Source organism: Dromaius novaehollandiae, chromosome W, assembly GCF_036370855.1.
Source record: "Dromaius novaehollandiae isolate bDroNov1 chromosome W, bDroNov1.hap1, whole genome shotgun sequence".
Lineage (NCBI taxonomy): Eukaryota > Metazoa > Chordata > Aves > Casuariiformes > Dromaiidae > Dromaius > Dromaius novaehollandiae.
Genome location: NC_088130.1, coordinates 24,581,151 through 24,605,369, shown reverse-complemented (window position 1 = coordinate 24,605,369; position 24,219 = coordinate 24,581,151). Strand labels below are relative to the sequence as shown.

The window sequence follows — 24,219 nt, the reverse complement described above, 5'->3', positions numbered from 1 at the left end:
TTTTTATAGAACTCATGTAACAAAGCAAAGATGCCTCATAAGAAACCGTACAAAAATATGTAGTTGAGAGTTGCTTTTCATGTATAAGCTTGATAGCCAACAACTATGTAGACAAACTACTGTTTCTTATATTTCCACTTTTACTCATTTCTTCTTAAAATACAGGCATATGATCAGGATGTTGATGACAAAGAGGGCAACTAATTTCTTTAGCTATGAAAAATGCCAGCAATCCTCAGAGCTTCTGCAATAAATATTTTATTTCCTTCTTGGTTCTGAAAACCCTTTCAAAAACCGTGATTCTGTCATGAGACCACAGGCTGTGGGCTGTTAAGGAAATGCATGAATCATACAAACAAAGCAAAACTTCCTTAATCTGGAAATATAGGTAGTATTCTTCAAAGGGGATGCTTCAGGTATCTTCTCCTGTACATGGTACTGCTAACCTTCAAACAAGTTAGATGAGAACTCTACAGTTCAAGTGTGAAAACTATGTATTGGTATATGTCCTTAATACTATGTGCTCTGTAACCACCTCCAGCACACTGCTTGTCTAAAGAAAATAAAAAGACCAAAAGATAAATTCTTACAGTGGGAATTATTTTCAAGCATATAGAGAAGCCTACCAGAACTGGTAGCCGTAGCAACTTTGTGCTCTTGCACGTGACAAGGGAACCCCCCTACAGTGAGACACATGCCTCCTGCCCCCCAAAAGCTTGTCATCTTATGCAGAAAAGTGGAAACAACATCATATTGCAGCATCAGAGAGATATAAAGTAGCAGAAAAGGCACAGAGAAAGGCAACCAGGATGAGCTTGTGGAGTGAACAACCTTCATACAAAAGGAAGACAAAATACATTGGGGCTCTTGTTTAGAGAAGAGACAACAGGATGGACACGTATGCAATCAGGTGTGTTAGGTGGCAAAGGCACTAAAGGATTATTCATAATTTCTAGTGGTATAATATTAGGGACAACATAAAAACATTATTACACAACAAGCTTAAAATGAGCAAAAGGAAGCTTTTTAATATACAACACATAATTAAATTGTAGAACTCACTTCCACAGGATGTTGCAATGCTAAAAATAGAAATTGTTTTTAAAAGGGATGAAATAAGTTCATGAAGAACACTTTCACTGATGGCCAGTAAATATGAAATACAGCCTCTGGCTTAGGGTATACCTAACTCTTGATGGTACTGGTGGATGTCTCAAAGTGGAATTTTCTACTTGTCCCATTTCTTATTTTCTTCCCCTCAAAATCCAGCCATTGCCGTAACACAATGCTGGGCTAACTGAATCTTTTGTCTGATACAGTATGTTTGTTTTTAATGGGGGATAGAAAGTGTTTATGATGGTAGTGGGAGGCAAAACAATGAATTTAAAAGATGAGTCCTAGGCAGGTGGTGTCATTTGGTTGTTTGTGTCTGAAGAACTTCACTATCTTGTCTGGACTGATACAGAATTGGTAGCTGCCAACATATCTATGATGCAGAAGTGACCCACTTATCACTTTGAAGTGGCTTGTGTTCTGCTGTTTGAAATTGCTTATATAAATTTAATGATCATCCAGTGAAAAAACTAAGATTAGCATCTTCTAGATTGGCAACGTTTTCTGTTCTGTGACTCCATTAAAAAACTTCACTATATTGTGGTTAACATATGTCGACATGGAAAGGAGTAGTTTAATATTAAACACTAATACTAACCTAAGAAAAATACAGCTCTTCCCAATACAAAAATACTGCCTTGGCAGATACAGTTCTTCAACTAGTCAAAGCTACTGTGGGATTACCAATACTTCTCCTATTAGGAATGAAAAACACTAAAGCAAGTACCTCACCTACATAAATATTTTTCAAAGTACTTAGGTTAAGTATTAAGATTTTACATACTTACAACATTTATACACTTAAATCTGTTGATAACTGCTCAGGAAAGCTATACTAAATTTTAAGTTAAGATATGTTTTAACATTCAGCAAATAGCTGTCTTGTCATTAGTTCAAAGGGTGTTTTAGAGGACCAAAGAAAATATGGTCTATGTTCTTCTGGTTTACTGAAAGTACTACTAAGAACAGAAGATCATAATACCAAGGTAATTTTTTCCCCAGTAAAATGAAAGATGATAGATTTTTTATTTTTTTTTTTTTTTACAATGGAATTACAGAATGAACTGCACAGTCAAGCTACCTAGACATTTTGCTAATAAATGTTAATTGTTAAATTTATTAAGTTACTAAAATGTATACTGCAGTTCAAAGCACAGTTTCTACATGCAATATATACTTGTAGTTGCAGTTTAATTTTTAGTGTTAAAAATAAAACAACACAACCAGCCATGGAATTGAAAATGGCCCTACTACTTAGCAACACTGACAGAGATGGATCCCCGCATGAGACTCTCTAAATGACTGGAGATCAGATGTTCACTACAACATTGCCAGAATGCGCTTGCCTCAAATCATTGCTCAGTTTAACATGCTTATTTAAAAAATAAATAAATGATTATTTAGGAAGAGAGAGAGAACACAAGAGAAAAAAAGATTTAAATGCACTTACCTGCTGCTGTAGGCGAAGCTTGTCTTCTTCCAGCTGTTTGATTTTTGACCTTTCCAGCTCAACCTGATGCGCACATTCTTCTTTGGCTCGCCGTACAGAATCCTGTAACTCTTGCATATTTCGCTCATACTCTGCTTGTAACTCCTTCTTTACTCTTTGAAGCTTAAAAATGAGACATAATTAGGTTATATTAATACATAGGTAAAAGATCTTTCTTTTATGTATTTATGATAGACAAGCTTGTTATCTATATTAGAAATTAAATGGTAGAAATTCCATGTGATACCTATACATCTTTTATATCCTGTTATGTTGCCTTCCAGTTTAACTAATAACCTGCCAATTACTATATTTGGGCCACAAATATACTTGTTTAACTATTATAAAAATGAAGCCACCTGTATCTCTCACTTAACTTTCCAAATGGTATTTCTAACTGAGAGAATTTTATATCTATAGATATAAAATTATATAGTTATGTGATTAAAAAGCTACATCTTCCTCTTCAGTGCAGAAGCAACAGTGAAGTCACAGCTACGGCCAAGACAATATTTTTAGTTCAGTAAGATACCACTCTTGAAAATGAGTGCATTGAGAAAATTTCATTGAGCTAAACAAGAAAACAGTCCTTGACATATCTGAGCTCTCTAGAAAGATGTTTCAACTGCTGGTTGGGAAAAAAAAAAAAAAAAAAAAAAAAAACCTCCTCAAACTGCCCATTTCTCAAACTGTGTAATTGCTAAATGAACTCTAAATCATTTTGTTTAGACACTTTTGGAATCCACAGATACTCATTATTTCTAAACCTTCAAGACAATCTGACTAAATCTAGAGAAAGTTTTGAGACAAACATGTATGAGATTCAAAATAAATATTTTTACCCAGCCAGAAATGCATTCAGCCAAATGTAATCACCAGATTTTTTGTGTAGAAGCTAAAGGTAAAGTCAGACGTGATTTACAGTGCAAACTGTATCTTCAAGGGTAGAAGCAGAGCCTGCATGCAGAACAGAACACAGGCAGGACAAGCCAATCCTGTGTTAGGAGCATTCTTAGCTTAATTTACGAGCTCAGAAGAGATTAATATGATAAAAAAAGACTATTATCTGAGCTGCAAGAGGAAAAAGATAGTATACTGGAATGACAAATCACCTCAGCAGCCCACCTATAAAATTGAGAGTGTTCTGGAGTAGGAAAATGTGAAGTTTCTTTTCTTCTATTCCCTTTTCATAGGACTAGCTTTCCCCAGGACTCTCATCCTGTTTCCTTGTCTTGCTCTCTACATGTGGGGTGTGCACTGGAATCCAGTAATGGGGTGGCCACCGCTTTCTCCCTCATCCTCTTTGGTCCTGTCACTACTGAAGAATATAAGAGTTTGTTGAGTTGTTATTTTAGTAACTATGCACAGCTCTAACAAATACTTGGCTCTAAAATAGTATTCATTTTTCTATCAATGTGAATGCAGCTCTTTCAGCTTTTATGCACAGGTCACTAGTAATGTTTGTGTGCTGTCTCCAAGTGAAAACTCAAAAAAATTTCATAGAAATACCTCATGCAATTGCAGTGTTTAAAAGACCAAACTTTTTTTTTTTTTTTTTTTTTTTTTTTTTACCTCTGATTCTGCACTAAAAAGCTGTCGCTCTCGTTTATCTAGATCTCTCAGGGTTTTCTGAAGTTGTTCTTCCAAAACAGTATATTCTGCTACCTTAAAAAAAAAAAAGTTTTAGTCTTTTCTGGCAATAAAAATAATCTTTTAGGGAAGTCAAGAATCTAAATTTTAAAACTGGTGATATACTGTGATACAAAATATGGGCAATATTACATTCAGAAATATATAAAACAAGTCTCCAAGCCTCAATGATGAAGTTGCGATAGAGATCCTTTGCTTCTAATACAGTACAGGCTCAGATATATCAACCGGTTATCATGCACTAGTTGATCTGCAGAGAAAATGTTTTTGACCATGCAAGTGAAAAGCAATTAAAGAGCCCCCCAAAGAAAGCAAGCTAAACTAAAGGATTTATAACAAGCGTTCTGTCTAGATATTATTACAAAAGATAGATGATGTACAAGTTTCTAACTGAACATTAAACAGCATGTATCACCAGTCTTTGTTTTGAAATGATGTAAATCAAATGGTTTCTATCATTAAGGGCAACCTTGAGTTTTTTGCACTCTTGGTGGCTAGGAATATACATACTGATACACGTTGCTGTGAAGACTGTTATGGCAAACACTTCGTTTCATGTTTTAGTCACTAAATATCTTGTCTGATTTCACAGTAGTCTGGGATTTAGGATGAGACTTTTAGAGAGTATGAGAATTAGTTTCTTACCTTTTTCTTCACTAGTGCTTCTCTCTCTTTATCTCTTTTCTTCCATTCTTCTGCAAGTGCTTGCATATGGGCCATTTCCTTCTTTTTAAGCTAAAAAAAAAAAAAAAAAAAAAAAAAGACCCCCCCCGCAAATTGTTGAAAGTGCAAAGCTAGTTATCAAGAAGTTAGAAACTCTCAGAAATACAAGAAGCTACCAGAACCCACATTTTCCTATATCTGTATAGTATGTTTTAGCACATGCAGACCTTACAAAGAGCTCCTATTGCATTCATAAGTTATGAGGGGAAATTCTGAAGGGGATATTCTGTATTTTAATTCCTAGCACCTGTTTCAGTCACTTACTAAACAGTAAAGAGTTGGCATTCTTCCTTAAGACTATAGAAGACATTTGTGCACATCTCAAGTTGATACATTCTGTACAAGCCAAATATATTTTTTTTTGAAAGAGTGACATAGTTCAAGAAAAAATAATCTGCAGTTAATATTCCTCCCACCAACTTTGCTAAAGATTCTCCAAGAAGTTCTGCAATGTAGGAAACAGGGAAAAAAAAAAAAAAAAAAAAAGACTAAAAACCTGATTTTCAAAAATGTCTTCTTGCATTTCCTTCCACATTTCTAACTCCAGTGCTGCTTTGTATTCAAGAGTTTCTCGAGGCTCTGGCTGGATTTCTGGAGCATGAGGCTGAGGGACATGCTGCTGCTGACCAGCACCTACACACTGATCATAATAACAGTGGATTTTTTTAATTAGAAAACTTTTCAATGAACTTTTCAATTAAAAGTTAAAGGGAAAGTATAAAATTAAGGGAAAGTTTACTTGAGAAGAATCCGACACCAGAACTTCATGTATTTTCACAAGCCCATAGTCTTCCAAAGTGATGGCATAAGAAAGCTCTGCTATTCTGTTACTTGACCTGTAAATTGTGTCAGAACATTGTTTAATGAAGGCTGTCTTAAAAATACATAAGGTTAATTATAAGATGACATGTAAAACAGCAAAGTTGAAATATTGACAGGTTTTCATGTAATCTCAGAGACACTTTCAAAACAGTTGCCCGAGAGCATAAGCATATTCTCCCATATATATTCCTTTAATTTAAGGATGAATTTACATATCTACAGTAAGTTTCTGGTCCATGACAGTTTCAGTAGTAGTTTTCTGATCATAAAGTTTTCTGATCCTAAAAGATAAGCTTGTAATTGGGAACCTATTTAACTAATAGCTTACAATAGTAAACACATCCCTGTAACAGGAGAATGTTTCAGAAGTTATATCTAGTCTTATATCTAACAATTATACCTGCTGATCGCATTTTGCTGCTGAATTCATTCTGAGATATTCAATGAAATTCATTAGTCCTACTTTTTTTAAAGATTGTTAAACATCTTTAAAAGGTATCCACAAATTTTATTATGGATTATTTATCCAGATTAGTTATCCATATTACAATAAATCACTTCACATATCATTTGTGCTAAGCCATCCATGGATTCCTAAAAACACATTTCTGGAAGCTTCAGAACAGAGAACTGACAACTGTAAATGGCTTAGAGTCTTATGGTAAATATCTGTTTTAGTACAGCAGTAAAGAGTCTAGATAAGAGTGAAGTATTTTTAAAATCTGTGTTCTAGGAACAGTTGCACTATTTCAGTAGAACAGTTTGACCCCACATGTCCTATCTCTGCAAATATGGACAAAATGCAGTAGAACAAAGGTAATTTTTGGCTTAGAAAGATGTTAGAGAAAGAATACACACAAAAATCATGCAGCTGAGGATTACCACTACTCTAATGTGAAAGTGCACTGTAGTATATATTTGCAGTAGGTCAGAAGAAACACTATTGTTTCAGCTATAAAGACACACTGATGTAAAGACAACTACTCAATCATTTAAAGCCTGGAAGCTATAGTATTAGATATCGAGTAATTTGCAACAAAAGGCTGCAGAAATTACCCTGGCTCTTATTTCCACATAATTTTTCTGTTCCAGCAAATATAAAAGGATTTGGACCATGACCATTTTTTATTATATCAACTAAAAGATGACACTAAAATATTTTTAGAGGGCTGCAATCTTCTACACTGTTATTTCAGAGATAAAAATGACTGAATTTGTACCATACATAAATTAACATAAATTACTGCATTAATTTCTAATACTTTCTATTATGCACTGATAGAAATAAAATTCAAGGTAAGAGAATTAAGAAAATTGAAACTGAAAGTCAGTTTACCATAGCAGCGTATAAAAAATGTTAGCCCCAAAAGAGCAAAGTTAAAAATGCATCAGCACAGCAAAATGCATAAGGCTAATTATATTTTTGAGAATGCCATCTAGTGGTTATTAAATTTTGTGCAAAAACAGGTCTCATTTTAACAGCAACTCTTTCTCTTGAGAGAAGCATCGAAGTTTAACATATAGTGAAATCATAAAACATAACATGGCCTGATCCTGTGAAGAGTCATCTTTCACATAATAAAAATTCTAGCAAAGTCAATCTTCTATCAGCTTCGGGCGGAGGGAAGATATCAGTTTGTGTCGATCCCTGAATTTTTACAATCCCCCACCCCTGACAAAAATGTAAGTTTGATTTCATTTAAAAGCTTGTGAGTTTAAAGATGATTTTCAAAATACTTACAAACTACTAGGAAAAAAAAAAAACAAATCTAAACTGAAAAATAAACAGGACTTCCTTCAAATGAAAGCAACCTACTTCATGAGATTGTAAATTTTTGTTAATTTGAGAGGACAGTAGAAATGCACAACCACTATTCCGTTTTACTTTTACTATTCATTTTTGGTTTCTCATTCTCTAAAACTTCTAGCATGACAGTAAGGTTATACATAAACATTTGAAATAAGTATTTACGTACTGACAGAAATATCTATGTTGCAACTTTCAAGGGTTTTGCAAAACAACTTTTTTTACACAAAAAGACCAACAGGAATCCTAGCTGCAATTTTGCTGACATTCAATTAGTCAACATTTCTTACTTATTTGCAGATTTTATCAAGCAAGTTAGGAGTGTTGCAAATAACTGCTAAAACATGAAAAAAATCTATATGACAAATGCCCTCCTCATTTTGTCTGCAATAGGGCTATCAGGCTATGAGTGCATCTGTGTGAATGGAACACAGACCTTTCAAGAATGCCTCAATTTTTCAAGTTAAAAACATTTTTCAAATCAGAAAAAAAAAGAAAGAAAATAAACAGGAAGAGCTTGCCCCCATTTTTAGGGAGATACTAAACAAACAACTCTTCAAAACTAGCTACAAAGTAGGTAATTTTTGAAAGAGAGTTTTACCCTTGTGCTGCTGTGACACTGATTGTTTCATTATAGATCTGGCGCCAGCACTGTTCACCGTTAGCACCCAAGAACCGGGTTTTTTCCGAAGCCAAAACATTTGAAAGTTGAAGTCTTGAAACCCCTAGAAGCAAGTCTTTGGCTATTTTATCCTTGTGCCACAATTCAACAAGCAGGGGTAACCTGAAACAAAGGAATGATTAGTGGCAGCCATCCATACAAAAGAGGACCCATTCCTTTTCCTCTGGGACAAGAGCCTCTCCTTCCAAACGTCTCTTCCCAAATCCATGCTGGTCACAACTGTCAAACAATAACATGGGCTTACTCCTTCTCATTCAGAGGGGAATGAGACTGACTCTCAGTCTTGTACCTTCTCCATCACCTACTTTGGTCAGGTCAGCATTCCTTCTTCCAGTTATTAGAGGAAACAGTATTGCAGTGAAAATGATTGACTGAATATTCTTTATACCTATAGATCTTCTCCATTTATAAATACATATAAATATGGTCTAGTCACTGCCAATCACAGAATTTCTCTCCTTTGCCTTTTCTTTCAAAATACCACTATTCTGATGATTGCTTTACTCCACATCTTAATCACCTATCAACAGCTGGTGGAATTATTTCTAGGAAAATTGTGCCACAACCTTCAGTGTACTTAATTTTCTTAGCACTTGCTGTATTTCAAGGATACTGGGCAGTCAGATATTAAAAAAAAGAAAAATAAACAAAACTATCTATTTCAATAGAAATGAGTGCTTTGTTAAAGTAATTTATCAACTTTTAATTTAAGAACATAAAGCAATAGCATCACCTGTTTTGGTAAGCAGTAATCCCTACATGAATCAATACTTACAGACAGGAGCAAGAATTCTAGAATCCTTGTTTTTAAATTCAGTATCATATGAACTGGAAGAGCAGTGTTTTAAATTTTGTCATTAATGGTTAGATTTTTTTTTTTAAACTAAATTCTCAAACTGAACTGAAGATCTTAACTAAAAGATTTGGACCTGTGATAAAACCTGAGATAAAAAGACCTTCAGTGTAATTAAGATTGACAGTAGTAAGTTGTCACCTGAAGAATGTGTCTTGAAGCTGATGAGGTGTTGTGGCAAAATCAAATGCACAGTAGGATTGGGGAAGAAAAACCTCCATATTCTTTCTGATTTCTACAGGTGGGTTTGTCATAATAGGTGCTGCACTGCCAAAAAAGGGATATGAGTACCTAATGAAAATAACAAAAAATAATCAGACAAATATATACTTTTTTCTTATACTTCTACAACAGGAAAACCAATTTAGAAGTCTTACTGGGGCACAACTTGTATTAAAGTCAGTGGAAGTTGCATAAATATATCCAACAGTGGTATTTTGCTCTCAAATGTTCAAATGTGTTTATTTACTTTGGCACTGATCCAGCATCACTTACATTTGTTGTTACCTTGATGAAAAAGTTTTAACAATCTATGCTGACATTCAGGACCATAGGAGTTAATTTTTGTTTAATTAAAGTTCTGTTTCTCACGCTAAATAAAAATTGTGGAGAAAAGGAATATTATGCTCAGATGTAGATAACTATATAAAAGCATTTAATTAAAAGTAAATATAAGTATACTTACAACTAACACTATCTGCATGGTTTAACAAGAAATAACTGATAACCAAGTATACTTTTACCCAGTGTAAGAACTGAAACTTGGTTATCAGAAGTCAGGTAGCTTTTCTGATACGATTTACAATGTGGCCTGATAAACAACTCTATTGGCACAACTCAGTGAATGATAAAATTACAAAGGGGAAGCCAAGAACTTCTTGAACTGGCCTTGCTATCAGAACAGCAACAACAAAAAATAGAACTATATTCTCAAATCGATGCTGTCAACTAAGTTACTAATAAAATAAATAGTGCTGCATCAATTGCTGCCACTTATAAAATTCTATACTTCAACTGCTTCTGTAGATATCACTTAAAGAGCTGGTTTAGACCTGAATGAAATAATGCTCCAGATATGCAGTGAAAAATGTAACTGATCCAAAATCTTAGCTTTGAAGTGTTTCGCTGTTTCTCTCTTCAGCTTCTTGCCATATTCATCATTGATTGAAAAAGAAAGTGTAGTGTGTGAAATAGCAACTAACATAGCAGTAACGACTGCTACGAACCACTGAATTCACACATACCATCGATACCTGATACTCTCTATCGGTAGTTTTTTTGTTCCCCCCCCCCCCCCCCCCCCCCGCCAAAGAAACAAACAAGACTGTCCCTGCATCAGTGAACTCTTGGTCCTAAACTCTAAGGAAGACCTAAAACAAAACAATAAAATAAAATTTATTTTTACTATAAATATAAAAAAAATTATTAACTGAATACAGAGATGCTGATTTTAATGCTCTTATTTTTATTGACATTTCCTTTTAGTCCTTATTCCTCCATCTGTCTCTGACCTTCAGGGACTAACGCCTCACCCTCCTCCCTGCTAACGCCTGCTTATACTTCAGAAATGCTCCCATACATTTCTTTCATGTTAATGGGAAGTAATGTAATTAAACTAATCTCTAAGCAGTTGTTCCAAGCTAGCAGGTGAAGCTTGCGGCTTTTACTTCAGACGCAAAGCTCATGTATCCAAAAGCTCTTCTTCTTTCTTGTAACCTCCTAAGTCCATCTAATAACAGATGTTACCTCTTCCTAATAATAAGCTTTGCCTCTGGTATGCAGATACCATCAAAAAATCCCTGATACTACCTCTCAAAATGATACTACACTGTTTTTTCCCTTTAAGACTTAAGTGTGCTTCCTTTAGATTCAGTGTCTCACACAAACCACAGGTTTATCTGTAGCTTACTAAAACACAAGTAGCTCTGTGGAGACACAAAAGCTGCAAAAAATCACTCCTTCAATAAGCTGGAAAGGTAGCCAGAAAGCAAGGTAAAGAGCAATATTCCTTTTCCTCTAATGGCTGAATAGTGATCTGTATTCCCTGAGCTCTGATACTCAAGTGAGATGTAATAAAAATTCCAATGCAGGCAAAGTGTTATATATTACCTTTAATGCTACAACTCTCAGAAGCAGAGTGATGAACCAGCTGAACACTTCAAAATGTCTGGCTACTGAAAAGCGGCTACGTGAAGATAAGAAGCATCAGGCATCATGTTGCCACTAATAGTTCAAGTTAGGTGTTTTTTGTATTGAAAAATGCTATTACTGCCAAGAATAAGATCATTCAAAATAAATCATACCTTAAAATGCAATTTATTGGAAACCCAACTTCCAGACCACGTATACTTCGTAAATCTATTGAAAAGCAAAAATGGTGAGAGGCTGCTGGAATGACAATTTTCTGTGCTGAAGCAGGCTCAGAAGAACTTGATGCACCCACAGGGTTGGACTGAGATACAGCTTCTGGAGCATTCTCAGCTGAAAATACAATAAAGGGATTTGTGCACATGTTTTTATAATCTTTTTAACATACATTACAGATGTGCCTCACATTTTAAATGCAAGTAAATATAGGATGTTTCCCAAAAGACTTCTATTCCTTCTAATATAGGTTAATACTAACTACGAAAAATAGTCATTCCACTTGTAAATTGCTGCTTAAAAAAAATATATATATACACACATACACACACTTTACAGAAGACAATGTTTTTCTCATTATATTTTTAAAGCTATATAAATATATATTGCTGTAAAAAATGTACATAGACATCTGAAATATTCAGTTCTGCAAAGGAGTGCTGCAGGATTTTAGTCTTCTGTTTCAACAGTTTGTGTAACTGTTCCTAGACCAGTTGAGTGCACACGGAAGAAGCTGGCTTACAGAAGATAATTTGTACTGACTTAGTTTGCTTGGAATTAACCTCTTTTTACTTGAGACTGAAAAAAGACAGAGCACCAAGTCAATTACATTGCCTCATGTGAAGAAGCTGCAATTTCTGTTCCAAAGCTGAAGGTTAGCTATCGAAAGAAAAACTAAAATGCTATAGCTCGGTCTGTAAATAGTACATTTGCTCATCAAAAAACACTTATTGCTATAGCCTTTTTATAAGCAGGAAACAGAAGCTACAGCGAGAGTAAATGGCCTGTCCAACTGCATCAAGTTAGTCGGGGAAGTCATCCAGCCTTCTCCAGCCCTTACGCTGGTGCCTCAACCTCCAATTGTGCCTTCGAAGAGCAACAAGTCAAACTAAGTTTTACAGACAAGGTCTCTGAAAGGCAGCCTCCCAAAACATTTAAGACTGTAAAGCAGAGAAAGAGGCGAAGAAAGTCAGGGAAACGCTCAGTTGTCTTCTGTAACTGCTGGCTGTTCTAATGGTCTTTCTTCATAATCATCTTAAGTGTTTCAGTTTTTTTCATTTAAAAAAAAATACATGGTTCTCATATTGGCACTTCAGTTTTTCTGCTGATGAAACTAAAACGCTCCATAAACTAACAGTAAAAATAGAAAAAAGAAAAATGCAGTAATACTTCAGTGTCAGCTATTCAGCATAACATAGGAATGAATTTAAATAATTTTCAGCCATTTCAGGTAAAATCAATGTCACTGAATTGCTTTGTGTAATTCAATGGCTGGATAGAAATTTAAGACAGAGGAATATAAAACTGCAAATAGTCTACAGTTAAAAAATGGACCTAAGCTACTATATTCAAACTCCATTCAATGTACTAATTTTGAAAAAAATTATTTTGCATTACTGGAAAATTGCAGCTCTGACAAAGGTGACTTTGCTCTGCTTTGGGATTTGCAAACTGGTAGCTCTTCAGTGTACTGTTTGTTAACTTCTTTGCAAGACTCAGACACCAACCCTGGAAGATAATTGTGAAATGACAATGTTTTTCATCTTGCTAAGGCATAGAGAGCTATCAAACAAAACAACAAAAACAAAAAAGCAACCCTGGACTTCTATTAACCACAGATTCAAATTTATTGCTGTGATCATAACATTTTTTCTTTATATGTTTTTGATATGTTTCATATAAAGGGCTTAATCCTTGCTTAGATAAAGTCTGTTACGATTAAAATAAATTTGTCTGAAGTAGCAGACAAATTGTGGGAGCAAGTCCTAAGATACAGATTTTCCTCTACAGAACTGTGCCTCTATAGGACCAATCTCAAAAGACTGGTAATATAATTAGAAAATAATCATTCAGCTTTCTTTGCTAAATATTACTGAAGATAAAGCTAACAAATACATTCTCTCTTCTGCACTTTACTCTTTGAAGACAGTATTTCTTCCCTCTCATCTTTGTTGCTCCTCATCTTCTCCCCTAACCTGGCCCTTAAGTTAGAGTCAAACAAGCAAAAGCCTTAGAATAGCTCTGTGGGTTATCAACTCCCTATGCCCTAACATGGGATTTGTTGTTTGTTTTAACATTAAAAACCCACCTGCTTGTCTTTGTCCAGGAATTTGTATAGTACAAATGTGTTTGTATTCACAATTGATTATGCCACATAGTAGAGAAAGCCTCACACTTAAAAATCCTGCATTTCCTCTACCTTCCTATTTTATAAATCTTAATGTTGGATCATTTCATCTCTTCTTTGGACAAATCAGTTTCTTCATTGCTTTGTACTGAACCTCCCCATTCTCAAATTCGGAAAATTCCAAACATTTCTGGTATTATATTTCAAGCTGCTGACCATCCACATCCCTTGTTATCTATGCGACCAAATCCTCAGTCTGGCTCTTCCAATTGTTTTCAACAACTACCATGTTCAAATTACATCACTTGCTCTCCTACTGTTAATTCTTCCATGTAAATAGTTCTTACTTGCTTGAAACACATGACCACAAGTAAATAGTATGTGATTCGAGATTGAACTTTACAGACTAGGGGGAAGTGTGTGTGTGTGTGTGTGTGTGTGTGTGTGTGTGTGTGTGTGTGTGTGTGTGTGTGTGTGTGTAAATATGTATATATATATAGTATGTGTGTGTGTATATATATATATTAAAAAAAAAAAACCCACATACCATTTTTATTTAGCTTTGTGCCTTTATCAGACTTAAGACTTTCCATTTCACTTTCTGTTGCTTCATCTTCTGTGGGAGAAGACTGGTCAGTATGAGATGGGACATTCTGGTATCTCTGCTCCAAGCCCTCTGCTTTTCTCCTAGTAGGTGAAAGAACTTTCTTCTGTGGGTGTTCAGATTCAGTTGGAGCATTTAAGGTGATGAAAGGCTGAATGAAATGATACAGTTTTCTTATTGATCATTGCTTGCACTGAAAAGTTTTGTCTACAACAATTTTATGGTTTGAGATTATTTTTGTGGCACAAGTAAAAATGAAACAATGAAAGGATGATTCATATAATGCAACATATTCCCTCAGGGTTTTCTTTACATACTTAAGTGTCAATCACAATTTGGAAATATCTTAAAGAAAGAAAAGAAAATGTTGCAAAAAATGTTTCCCAAACCCCCCAAATTAGTGAGCTCTACCTGGGCACAAAAGCTTTCCTTTTGCAGAACTACAGATACTCCAACAGTAGGAGCCATGTCCAAAGGCAACTGTGGCAGTTTTTGTTTAGCTCTGTTTGGCGGAACAAGGATGAATGCTCCTTCTATTGCCACAGGGTGCTGATCAATCTCTGCATTTCCTTTCTTCAGCAGTCCAGACAGTGGTATTTCAGTGCTTCCAAGAGATTGGTCCCCACAGCAAAGATGGATCTGTATATATACAAAAGTGCTAGAAAGTAACTGGTGTGTGTATTTCCACTTGAAATGTCTGAAGTTGGACCTCTGCTAGAGGTAGCATAAAAATAATAATTAAAACCTGCATCCTTACTCTAATCCTTGTATGCCAAGTACAAGGGTTGGAGTAGTAAGAGGGAGCTATGAAATTTCAGTATTGAGCAGGTGGGGATTTCTCCAGTGCTAGCATAGTAGCAGATCACTGCAGGCTACCTGTCAAATTTTCCTCTGGATGAGGAATTCAAATTTTAAAATGCCTTTGAAGGACAGTATGGATTGTATATGGGTAAGCATATAAAATACACCATGGCAAGATACAGAAGAAGGAAAAAAAAACCCCAAGTTATTTGAAAGTTCAGCCTGTGAGCATATATTTAAACTCCACTTTAATATGTTATACATATATCTGTATCTATCTCCTTAACTTCAAGAAGCTTAGTCGGAGGTCAGAGAAGCAAAACTGTAAACCAACATATGGATCTGACCTCATGACAAATACTGTTCTGAATTCTTCAAAATGATGAAGAATAACACAGCTGAAATATATAACTACAGAATATTTTGTATCAAGGCAACAAATGTAAATCAGATTAAATTGCTAACACATCAGTGCCTATGTTTTTTTAAAGAACTGTCATTAGAAAAATATTTAACATTGTGACATAAAATTCTGAAACAAAGTTAAACTTATATAGGCCATTTTAGCTTTGTTATTGTCTATTAGTTTAGAAAAAGGTTTTGTTTACACCCTATAATCTGGTACAGAGAAGGCACAAAAGAACAACTTTTAAAAGAGTCCTGATCCAAGACTTACATTCTGTAACTAACACTTGCCGTATTTATCAGCTGTCTTATTAAAAACCCTATACTGTTCTCAGTAAAATTGTCTCTTTTTCTAACGAGTTAAATGTGAGCCAGAAGCAGATCACCACAGAGGCTTTAAATACTACCCAATGTTTAAAGACAAGGCTGAAGATAAGCAATAACCCATACCAAATATATGGCTAGAGTTTAATTTTAATATTAATGTTTGGCAGCTGAGAAATTAAAAAAAAAAAAAAAAAAAATCCAGAACTCTCCCGTTATTCACAAACAGTGCTGATGGCAGTGAATTTAGAATCTCAGCAAGAGACTCCAGTGACCTGAGCAGCTGGTGTAAAGTTATCACAGGCAGCCCAAAGCAGGTCTGCAGCTTGCAGATGGTCCGAGTCCAGAGGAGGTCCCGGCACTCAGAGCTGTTGAAGATGCTAAATTAGCCCATTGGGGGTACCATGTTTCAGCAATACCTTTGTCATGACATGCAACTGCATCAGCTTGCTGTAGCTGCCATATTAAAGAGACTGTACTCTCTCTGAGCTGAGAAACTTGCTAATAGGGTTTCCCCTCATATCAATTTTGGTTTACAGAGGAAGAATCACTTTATATTTGAGCCAAAAATACTGTCATACAGTCTAGCTTTGTAAATGGAAATTCTTTCCAGTTTCAGTGTGAGGGGGGGAAGTTTTTTTCACTTACATAATCATGTTTGAAAAGAAAGAGCTTACCTGCAGTTTTAACTGTGCACAAAGATAAACTTGGAGGACATCAGTTGTGCTACGTATTCGAACTGAAGCTCTTTCTGGCTCAAAGTTTGGATTAATTAAATCAGTGAAAGGTTCATTTGTGACATCATTTCCCAATAGTGAGTAGTAGAAGAAAAACTCAGGCTGTCGTTCAGGAAGCTTCATAGTACTAGGAACTAACTAAAAAAAAAAAAAAAAAAAAAAAAAAAGAAGTGCAAAAGAATGTCACTTTTTCATTAACATGTAGTCCTTAAGCATTAGCTTGGAAATTAAAGAGCTTAAAATGATGTCAAGCTTCAGGGCAGCTGATCTCAATCCCAGCTTGCAGTACATTAATAAGAAATTAATGGAAACACTTACATCTTACAGCTAATTGAAAATGACCCTTTGTGAAAGTTAGTGGTTTGCTTGTGAAGTAAGATTTTTATTCAGCTTGAGTAATAATGTATCAGCACCAAGGGCTGTAACAATATCAAATATTCAGTGAAGCCAGGCACTGTACAAATACTCAGAAATAAACAGTGCCTTTACAAAACATTTATAATTTAAATAAACAATACAGCTTAGACATCAAGTTATATAATCTTTTATTCGCTCACCTAAGTTATTAGGACAGAAACAGAACTATTCCACCCCTTAGCTATTGCAACAGTAAGTTCAATGCTAAAAAAGGCACAAGCTGCCCCAGAGTAATCACAGTTAAGTTTATTTCATATAGTACTGTAATTCTAACATGGAAAATGCAAGCACTTTCTCTGAAGAGAGTTCATCATTATGCTATGAGTTTCAGACCACATAAAACTTGACTTGACATCATGATTTTCATAGTAACTTGGGCCTGCCCATACTTTGAAATCAGCTAGCGCAAAGAACCCCCAAACTGTATCAGTGCAGCACAACAGAGACACAGTAGCTAAGGTCTCAAAGCTGAAATAGTCACATTAGCACCGCACTTCATCCCAGCTGATAAGTCTTTCCCTGAGGTAGGATATGAAATCTACCATTTCATACAGCTTACGGCTCTGAAAGGTATTTAATTTTATGCAAAGTTTGGCATATGTGCACCACATTCTGTTGAATACTAAGTTTTATCAACTGTGAACTTCCAATTCAAGCTTTAAGAGCTGGACAACTGTAGGACTTAAGCTTAATGTACCTGTAACTATACTTCAAAAAACAGAGTAATTACATTTAGTTGCTATATTCTGACTTTCATCTGAAAAATGGCTAAGCTTACAATATGCCTGAGATAGTGCACTTCTAGGAAATAACTATTTCTACTGGAGAATTTCTTGTAGATCAAGCACCAGGTGTCTGTATTGGGTAAACCGATTTCATTCAGGCCTTTGGTCGTCAAGTGCATATGGTTGTACTAGCATGTCATATACAGAAAAGTGGAGTCAAATCTTAATTTCAAGACCAGCTTTGACTCTGGAGAAGTTTGCCTAAAATTAGAGTTAGCAAAATCTGACACTTTGAAGTCCTCCCCTTTCTCCCTGTAAAACAGCTGAGGTGGTGAAGTTCAGTCCTCCAGCATACTTATTATACTGTCATTATTTTCAGATTTTTGAAGAATAGTTCATAACATTAAATTATAGTGTTTTTATAAATTATGCATTACTGTAAAAAGGTGTCTGTATAGACAATATAAAATTAATGTCCCAAAAGAATAATAATTTTTCACTTGTAATTTGAAATGTAAGCACTACTTAAAATTCAAATTCACCTATAATAATTCAATAAGCAGATAAGACTATTTATTGCAGAAGACTTACAAGACAACAAAAATCGTAAAGTAGAAATATGTCAGATTACAAACATAGCATAGTACTTCTTAAAAACCTAAATGTAGCAATGACACAAACCTGTTCTAGTTGTGTGGCAAATGCAATAGTTACAGACAAAACAAAGTTGTCTCTACAATACTCTGCTGGTCCAATTTGATGATAGCCCTCTTCTTCATTCAGGATTGCTACAATACTTTTAGGGTCCAGTCCAGAAAGGAGGGTGGATACTAAGAAAGGAGAAGGGGGGAGGGGGGAAATAAAGACAGTAACTTAGCATGATATACTCAGTTGCTGCTTCTTTGTAATAATATATAAAAAAAAATTACCTTTAATCTTCTTTCTACAAGTACAATACAAAGTTGGATGTTTGGTTCTGTAGCATTTCAGCACATAAACCTAAGCCCCTAATTATAACTACAAAAAAAATTCTTAAATTAATTTCAATTCAATGAGAACAGATGTGTTTTGTTTTGAAGACAATGCTGGACAGAACGTTAGGGTGTATTTTAATTTAGTATGACAGTGATTATTAAAACCTGGAACTTAATTTCATTAGGCTGGATTCCAGTATGCTGCTTTCTCTCTGACTAGTTAAATATGAGTGAGCATGATGTCAGCTGCTCCATGGTCACTGTCTGTTTCAAAGAAGTTAGCCTGCAAAAACCCAAGGTATTTCAAGTGCCTACATCCCTCTAATGGATCCAGCTCTAGCATGAGCTAAAAATATGTCACTGGATAGATCCTGTAGACCAACTGACTCACGGTGAGTTCATGGTATCAAAGAGTTTACATTTGCTTATCTATGTTTCTGTATCAGAGGATGAATACTCTCCAGGGAATTTGCAATATGCAAACCAGTTTCCACTGCCTAGCACTCAACACTTACCGTTTGATACGTTTCACTAATTACTTTTGAGAGAAGTGTAGAATGGAATTCAGAAGTGGAATGAATCCTAGCAGTTAATCTAAAGGGGACCTAACCTCAAAAAATTATCAGAGTAACATGATTTAATTATTGAATGGTTTAGTTTAGAGGAGGGAAAAAACAAACAAACAAACCACGCCACCAAACCATTTACTGGTTGGCCTGCTTCTCTTTTCTGAATTATTGCACTACTTTATACTATTCCAATACTTTATAATATTCCAACTGCACTACTTTATAATCACGCTACTAGAACTACATCCTATGAAGTTCCTTTCTTACTTCTTTAGTTACAGAACTTTCCAGAGCTGTGAAATGTGACTAAAATGCTGCTAGAAGTCACTATGCATCTCCAGTTCCCTCAGTCTTAATGATCTGCTAGCCTGCATCTCTCACCACCTGAAAGTCGGGCAATTGCTAAAGTGAAGCATCCTTATAGCAGAGTTTACACTCGTCATGACATGGTACATTAATTGGCTGTAAGTTATTTGTATAGGAAGTGCTATAACAATAAAATGCTCTTCAGGCTCAAAACAATACAACATTTGCAAAAAGTGCGATATTCCTCCTGCATAAGAAACACCTTTTTGAATTAAAAGTCAGTGATATTTTTATTCTGCTACTTACCTTTCCCTTCTCTAGGAGGCGCCTCCTTTGCTTTAAAACCATCCACCACTGCTTTTGTATCAGTTTCCAACACAACACCTACTTGTATCTCAGATTTAAACTTAGTGTACTTGTTACTAAGTAAAGGATACCATTTTGGTGTCTACATAATTAAAAACAAAAACAGAAATAAAAACCAAATACATTAAAAAAAACAGGAAAAGTCATAATATAATACAGTTACAGAATAAATAAATCTGCTCTTGCCTTTCCACCGTATCATTTACAGGAAAGTACCTCAATAGATATTTCAAAATATGGTCTGTTTTGACTAAGCTATTAATATACTAACAAAGATTCTATAGAATGATTCCCAGAAGAGCTGAACATAATCTTTTCCACTGACTGGCACATTAAACAAGTCAGCAAGTGAAACATTCTATAAATCCTTAATTAAAAGGGAGAATCTTTAAGTTCTCAGCTGAAAGACTGCATAGGAAACTACATGGTTTGTGAATCCTTAAGGCTTATGATGCCAAAATAAGAAACCAGGGTCCTAGAAAATCCAGTTATGTTTTGACCAAGTGCAACGTAGACTTTTGATGAATTAGACTTATGTAAACAATTATATTATGTTGTATGTTGATGCCACACTGTGTTAAGAGGCTAGAACACGTGGTCACAGTCAGTCATCTAGTTTGTATTTCAAAATTGTATTTGCCTAAAGTATAATTTATGATTACTTAAGAAATCTTCCAAAGAGGACCATCATTAAGACTTTTTTTAAAAAAGTCTAGAGCCTTGATTTGACAATGAACACTCATCAGTTACTTGGATAAATTTTCCAGGTGGTTAAATCGTGGCAATTAAAAGTGTTCCTCACAAACGTTTCATTTCTCAAATTCAAAAGTGTAACATTTTAAGAAAATCTCCATACTTAGTTTCTTCATTCTGTAGCAAGCAGCTTAAAATATTTCATCATTTAAATAAGATGAATACAAAAGTATTCTTTTTGTCCATATTTTTACATAGAGAGTTAACATCTTTCTGTTTAAAAAAAAGAAGAGTTTGAAATAGGTGATCAAATAAAAGTCAGATTTCTTCAAAACAAAGCCCCAAAGTTATGTCCATTCCTTATACCAAGTTCTCTTATACCTGTAACAGTACTGTTGTCAAAACATCAATCACTAATATTTTTAGAGCCAATAGCATACCTGTTTCTTTTCCTGGACAGGTCTTAAATCAAGTACAATATAGCCTATGTTCTCTTTAGTTGAAGTTAGAGGATCCAATGCAAAACACTGGAGTTTGATAGGTGTACGCTGCAGCCTGTAAGAATAACTCAGTTGAAATCAAAAACATAATCTCTGCAACTGCATTTAGCTCACAAAAGTAATTCACAAGTTTCAAGCATATTGACAATATAAAATTTATTGAAATTCGTTACATAACTAGCTCTAATAAGTCTGCAACTAAGTTTACATCAAACTCCTAAAAATTTAGTATTGAGACAGAATTAACAAATCAATAAGTTTTGTTAAAAAAAAAAAAAGAGGTAGTGACAAATAAACCCATTCTAATTGATATGAAATAGGTAGAGCCACTCACATAAAATCGGAATTTCACCTGTGAGGGCATTTTAAAAGTATGACATATGGGAAAGACTTCTGTAAAAATATCTAGAAACAAAGACAAGGTCCTTAGCATAAGGTATACTTTGAAATTTTTCTTTCCTCAGAAGCTTAATACGGCCTTTTTGACTTTTTGATGAAGATGTTTCCCAGTGGTTTGAGCAATAGCAGTTCTGCAGGATTATCCATACACTTGTCATTGCTGAGAATGTAGCTTCCCAGTTTTGTAATTTTTGCCATACTGAGCCTACACAGGACAGAACCATAATATCACATCTGTATTTCTGGTGAAGACCAAATGACAGTTATGAAAACGAAACTCAGTTTCTCAGCTCACCTATATGATGTTCTCAAAAATATTTTAAGTAGGCTTTTCAGGTTTGAAGTTAACCTAAATCTATTCTGCTTCATGACACAGTATACATAAGAAAGCCCGATTTCAGTGTTTGACTTTTAGTGTAACTAATCTGCTTTAAGATTTTTTTTTTAATTGGGCAAATATAATCTTCAGATTGTTTAAACATCACTAATCTTGCCACATACCGCTTTTGTTTGTTGTGGCGACAATATGGTATGTCAGTGTATAGTTAAAAAGACAGTTTCTAAAAAAATTTAGATGACAGTAACACAAAAATCATATTTCACTAGCTACAGAGATGAGAAAACTTATTTCCAAACCAAATTAACTTTATTTCACACGTAACTTTAGTGTTACCTGTGCTGATGAAGTGCTTTCCTATCAAGTTCCCAAGCCAATTCAGTGGCAAATTCAGGCTGGTCAGTATGCTCTACAGGATCAGTAGCCAGCTGTTCACCATCAAACTTCGCTTCAACTATAAGCATACACTTTGGTCGTTTTGGAAAATAGCGCCCTGCAAAAAATACACAGTATAATTACCAGGCACCCTCACTGGAAGAAGAAAAAAAAAAGGCAGCATTATGTCATATAAAAACCAATCACGTAAAATGTTTTCCATATCATCTTTTCTGAACTTACTTAAAATTATGTTCTTCATATTTTTTAAATGTTCCCACTATGCAGAAGTGAGAGAGGAGAACATAACACGAAACAAACCAGTTGAGAAGCATTCAGATATAACAAGACATTAAGTAACACCTAACGTGGATTTCTCAAGATTAAATCTCATCAGTTGCCTGGTTTCTTTCTTTCTATAGTTGGGCACTAGATCAAGTAAACTGAAGACAAAGAGCAAACATGAAATATCTTGGCTTTACTGGAGATTTTACCACAGTTCCACATCTAATAAAAATACTGATATGTGTTTTTTCAACTACTACTTGTTATTAGCAATGATTTCCTACTAGACCAGAAGCATGTGTCCTGGATACAATATGATTCTGTATTTTTATCAATAATTTAAATGACAAAACAAAGAGAAAGCTTTTAAAATCTACATACATGATAACAGTGGAAGGAGCTATGTGCACTTTAGAGGACAGGATCTGACTTTATATTAATCTTAACAAAAGAATGGGTCGGAAAAATAATAGGATGCACTTCACAAAGAGAAAGGATTCAGCAAAAATACACGTGCACGCACTCGCTACACCTCAGCAAGTATAATCTGCACACCTACAAGATGAGAAATGATTAGCTTGATAATCAAGTCAATACTAAAAAGGGTTGTGGTGGATTGCTAATAAAGAACATCAGAATACTACAAAAAATACTGGGGACAGACAGGTGATGCTCTACTCAGTGTTGTAAGGCATCAGCCAGAGTCCATCATCCAGTCTGAGGCAGCACTTCAAGAAAGTCGTAAATAGCTGAAGACCCTGGGGAGGCAGCAAGAACCTACCGCATAGGGAAGAGCTATGAAGTTGCTTTCTTTGGCCTAGAGAAAAGACAACTAATGGGACGCACGACCTCTGCCTGAGTAAAGGTTCCACTCAGAGGGAATGGCGACAAGCTATTATCTATATCCTCTGGGAAAGACAGCAGTAAGGGATTCAAATAACAACAAAGGAAGCTTGGATATTAGCCAAGTGTAAGGTAAGAGCAGTTAGAGTTTTTCCAGGTAAAGCAAGGATGTTTTCACCATTCTTTTAAATAATATTGGGGGCAAACAGCTCCCAGAAACAAGCTGGGAAGAGCCGCAGGCGCCGCGAAACGCCCGCTCCTCCGGCTCGGCCCCGGCGCTTCAGCACCCCCGGCTCCTTCCGCAGTGCTGAAACCGGGCTTCGCCCTGCCCGTCGAGGCGAAGGGCGCCGCAGGCCGCCCCCTCCCTCGGCCGCGGGCGGCGCCCCCCCACCCCAATCTACCTTCCAGGATGGAGACCACGATGAGCAGCCGGTCGGCGGCTCTGGACACCATGTCCCCGCTCCGCCCGGCGCTGCTCCGGGTCGCGGGGAGGCGGCGCCGTCAGCGCGACTCGCAGCGGCGCCACTCGCGGCCCTTTGCCGCCGCGGAGCCTTTAAACGCCAACCGCCGCCTCCCGCCGCGCTTCCGCCTAGCAACAGCGGCGACCGCCCCGCGCGTCGCTTCCGGCCGGGGCGGAGGAGCCGCCGCTGCGGAGGCCGCCGGCGGGAGCGCTGGTAGCGCCCCTGGCGGCGGGGAGCGCGCGGCGCGGGGGGCGCCGCCATTTGCCTGGGCGGGCGGGAGCGCGCGCGCGCGCGCAGGGACTAACGGCTCCAGGGGCGTCGGTGGCGCGCGGGCCGCCGCTGGGGGGTGGCCGTAACGGCTGCTGTGCCCGCGGGCAGGTCAGCCCTCAACTGCCGGTCGCGACTTTCACCCTCCCGTGACGGCGAATTAATCCAGAATGAGGTGCCCAGCGGGTGCGCGCCGCTGA

At 36.2% G+C, this 24,219-nt stretch overlaps 1 protein-coding gene across 2 annotated transcripts in view; it reads right to left on the bottom strand.

Annotated features, from left to right (window-relative positions):
• Positions 1-23,917, bottom strand: part of LOC112992384 (centrosomal protein of 120 kDa) — a 39,218-nt gene extending 15,301 nt beyond the window's left edge. Inside the window, exons 1-17 of one of the 2 annotated variants that reach the window (XM_026115396.2) lie at positions 23,693-23,917; positions 22,125-22,281; positions 20,993-21,107; positions 19,800-19,941; positions 18,326-18,474; positions 16,443-16,640; positions 14,647-14,874; positions 14,179-14,386; positions 12,902-13,012; positions 11,443-11,620; positions 9,281-9,430; positions 8,206-8,388; positions 5,715-5,811; positions 5,472-5,615; positions 4,898-4,987; positions 4,175-4,267; positions 2,564-2,725 (exon numbers count right to left, since the gene is read on the bottom strand). In XM_026115396.2, coding sequence (XP_025971181.2) covers positions 2,564-2,725; positions 4,175-4,267; positions 4,898-4,987; positions 5,472-5,615; positions 5,715-5,811; positions 8,206-8,388; positions 9,281-9,430; positions 11,443-11,620; positions 12,902-13,012; positions 14,179-14,386; positions 14,647-14,874; positions 16,443-16,640; positions 18,326-18,474; positions 19,800-19,941; positions 20,993-21,107; positions 22,125-22,281; positions 23,693-23,744 — 2,457 coding nt within the window. In that variant the 5' untranslated portion in view covers positions 23,745-23,917. The remainder of the gene's footprint in view (positions 1-2,563; positions 2,726-4,174; positions 4,268-4,897; positions 4,988-5,471; positions 5,616-5,714; positions 5,812-8,205; positions 8,389-9,280; positions 9,431-11,442; positions 11,621-12,901; positions 13,013-14,178; positions 14,387-14,646; positions 14,875-16,442; positions 16,641-18,325; positions 18,475-19,799; positions 19,942-20,992; positions 21,108-22,124; positions 22,282-23,692) is intronic. The other variant, XM_026115397.2, reaches the window with a different exon arrangement.
• Positions 23,918-24,219: the final 302 nt, after the last annotated feature.